The following is a 2968-nucleotide window of genomic DNA, read 5'->3' on the forward strand; positions in this document are numbered from 1 at the left end:
TGGTTTTCCCTATCACCAGCCTGGACTTCTCCAGGCCCAGATCTGCCTCCACTCCTCCTGCCAGCTACTGCTGGGAAGATCTTGTCCCCATTCCAGCCATCCCCTCCCCACAGGCACCACGCTGTGCCCCGAAGCCTACTCGGGTCCATGCTGAACCAGTCCTGACCCCACATGCTCCTCCCCTTGGCCAGTGCTCCAGCCCCACCGCATCAGAGCTCTCCCCTGAACTCCTCCAGCTGGTTAACGCCTCTCCTGCCCAGGACCCCAAGGAGGATGCGATGCCCAGACGAGGCCTGATGGGTGCTAAGCAGAGGGGAACGTCCTGCTTCCCCAGAGAGGGTCAGAATCAAGGAGATCTCCGAGGGCAAGCCAAGGGCTGCCGTTAGCCTGCTGTGGGGAGAAGCTGGGCAACCCAAGGGCTGGTCGGCTATGCTAGAGTGTAGGAAGGGCAGTGTGAGGACTGGGTCATGCAGCCTCAAAGGCAGGCACGAAGTTTTATGGAATGGACGCCCTGGCTTTATGGGCCTGGATGTGTCTGCCATGGCCACAGTGATCTGATGGGGCACTGGGAAGACACGGCCAGGGCGGCAGTCACTGGTGGGTAACACCGATGCCAAGAAGACGAGCACTTTATGGGGCAGAGTGGTAATGCAGTTGTGCTAGACACAGACACAGGTGCCAAGGCCAGAGCGCTGCCAGAGCGAGTGCTGCGGGGCAGGACGGCCCATTGTGATGGCTCCGAGCGATGCCCTGTGAGAGCCGTGAGCGACGCATTGTGACAGCGTGGCCCTGGCTGCTCATATGTGGGCGCAGAGTCCCACCGCGCCGGCTAGTGCCCGCACTCCGGCTGAGCGGTTACGTGAGGTCTGGAGTGAGGAGCGAGGTTGGCCTTGGTGCTGGTGTCGTGCCCTGGGAGTTGCTGCAGTAGCTCTCAGTGCCCTTCCCAGAGCCATCGGAGCTTCTTCCGCGGCCCTGCGTCATTCGGGCCGTCGGGAGACCCAGGACGAGCGCTCAGAGCAGCAGAGGTGAGTGCGGTGGGGACACCTTGCCCTGGGCACTGGGCAGCTGGAAGGGTTTCCTCCTTGAGGGAGCTGCACAACTCTTGCAGCCGGCCCCAGCTCAGCCCATGACCATGGCCTCTTGTCTGCCTTTTGCAGCGTGAGTCCTGCTGCTGCAGCGCCGGTGAGAGGGAGCGGCTCGTCATCGCCACTTCTCCCCAGCTCACCTCAGCAGGTGGAGAGCATGGCCACGGAGCTGGACGCCCGCTGTCCCATCTGTCTGGACAGCCAGGTGAACCCCAGCTACGTGCTGCCATGCCTCCACCGCTTCTGCTTCGCCTGCATCCAGCGGTGGGCTGAGAGCAAGCCCGAGTGCCCCCTCTGCAAGCGCAGGGTGAGCTCCATCGTGCACTCGGTGCGGGCGGACAACAGCTTCAAGGAGCTCGTCATCCCACCACCTGCGGAGGCACCGCTCGGCGCCCAGCAGGCAGACGCAGCTCCTGCCCAGCCAGCTGCCCGACCAGAGGCTGCAGGACCAGTGCCCTCAGCCTCTGTGGGCGGCCTCCACCCGTTCGCCTGGGCATCCCTCTTCCGTGTCTACCCTGCTGTGCTCCAGCCCCTGCTGCCCTGGCTGCGCCACGAGCTGGGGCAGCTCCTCGGGGATGACGGCAGGGCAGCCTCAGAAGCGCAGCGCAACGTCATCTCAGGGCTGCGCTTCTTTGGCCTGGACGAGGGGGCCCTCGCCCTGCTGCTCAGGACCTCCCTGGGCAGGCAGACGGCCGGCTTCGTGCAGCGGCTCCTTGCCGCTGCCGTGCAGCGCTGCAGTGGGGAGGCCCGAAACATCCTGGGCCTGGGGGCCTCCCCAGCTGCCGCAGGACAGGAGGGCAGCCCTGCAGCAGTCCCCAGCCACGCTGCCGCATCGCTGGGGACACCAGCAGCCGGCCCAGAGAGCTCCGAGGGAACCAACGCACAGGAGCTCTCTGGGACCTCAACCGCTGCCCTCCGCCGGGGACCCAGCCGCCGTCCATCCAGCCCGGTTCCTGAGCCTCAAAACCAACAAGCGGCAGCAGAGGAGCCGGAGGAGGCCGCGGCCGGTCCCTCCACTGCCGGCCAGGGTGGGGACCAAAGACGCCGGGGGCCCCGGCGAGCTGCCAAGAGGAGGGCCCCCACTTCCCAGGACTCTGCCCCACCCGCAAAGAGGCCACCCCGCCGGCGACACTAGGACAGTGCCCCAGGAGCTGGCCTAGCTGGGGCTGGGCCAGCACATGGGGCACTGCTGGCAACCGGGGGGAACAGGAGGGCTCACAGCAGTCTGAGGCTTTCAGGCAAAGCCAATAAAGCCATGAAAACTGCAGAAAATGTCTCCGTATTTGTGACAAGACAGTCGGTGTCTCTGTCCCTACCCTCGCTGCTTTCTCCCCCTTTTCCTCCTGATCTTCCCACCGCTTCCTCGTGTGTCTGCTGGACCCAAAGGCCACTGGCTTCAGACAGGTGGCAGAAGGATACGTCGACACAGCCCTTCGCAGGGCCAGCTGGGGTGTCGGTGTTGGTGTGATTTTTCCCCACGTACAAGGCACTATTGAGCTGCTCCCCCAGAAAACGCATGCTGTCCATTTCCAGGCCTGCACGTCTGCAGCTCCACTGTGTCCGGCCAAGGCAGGAACCCCAACAAGTTCAACGAGGTGAAGGGCAAAGTCCTGCACCTGAGCAGGAACGGCCCCAGGAAGCAGCACTCGCTGGGAGCTGTCCAGCTGGGGAGAAGGACTTTGCTGGGAAGGATCTGGGGTCCTGCTGGACACTACCCCTCCCACCGTGCCCCACCATGGCCATGAACACCTTCCATTCATTGAGGAGGCCCGAATCTCCATCCAAGGTGGTCTTGACCACTTCCAGGGAAGGGGAATCCACAGCTTCTCTGAGCAACCCATTGCAGTGCTTCACCACTCTCTGAGCAAAGAACGTCTGCCTCA

The 2968-nt window shown here is 64.0% G+C and overlaps 1 protein-coding gene across 1 annotated transcript; it reads left to right on the forward strand.

The window, feature by feature from the left end:
- Positions 1-381: 381 nt before the first annotated feature.
- LOC140000766 (uncharacterized) lies at positions 382-2298 on the forward strand. Its single transcript, XM_072031509.1, has 2 exons — positions 382-1025; positions 1158-2298. The coding sequence occupies exons 1-2, from the start codon at positions 802-804 to the stop codon at positions 2218-2220; spliced, it is 1287 nt and encodes a 428-aa protein (XP_071887610.1). The 5' UTR covers positions 382-801; the 3' UTR covers positions 2221-2298.
- Positions 2299-2968: the final 670 nt, after the last annotated feature.

This window comes from Anas platyrhynchos, chromosome Z, assembly GCF_047663525.1.
Source record: "Anas platyrhynchos isolate ZD024472 breed Pekin duck chromosome Z, IASCAAS_PekinDuck_T2T, whole genome shotgun sequence".
NCBI lineage: Eukaryota > Metazoa > Chordata > Aves > Anseriformes > Anatidae > Anas > Anas platyrhynchos.

What these genes read in the sequence shown, in the direction of transcription:
- LOC140000766 (XM_072031509.1), top strand. Translation starts at nt 802, where the DNA reads ATGTGGGCGCAGAGTCCCACCGCGCCGGCTAGTGCCCGCACTCCGGCT. An exon ending in GAGCGCTCAGAGCAGCAGAG is followed by an intron (nt 1,026 to 1,157) that starts GTGAGTGCGGTG and finishes TGCCTTTTGCAG; the next exon opens with CGTGAGTCCTGCTGCTGCAG.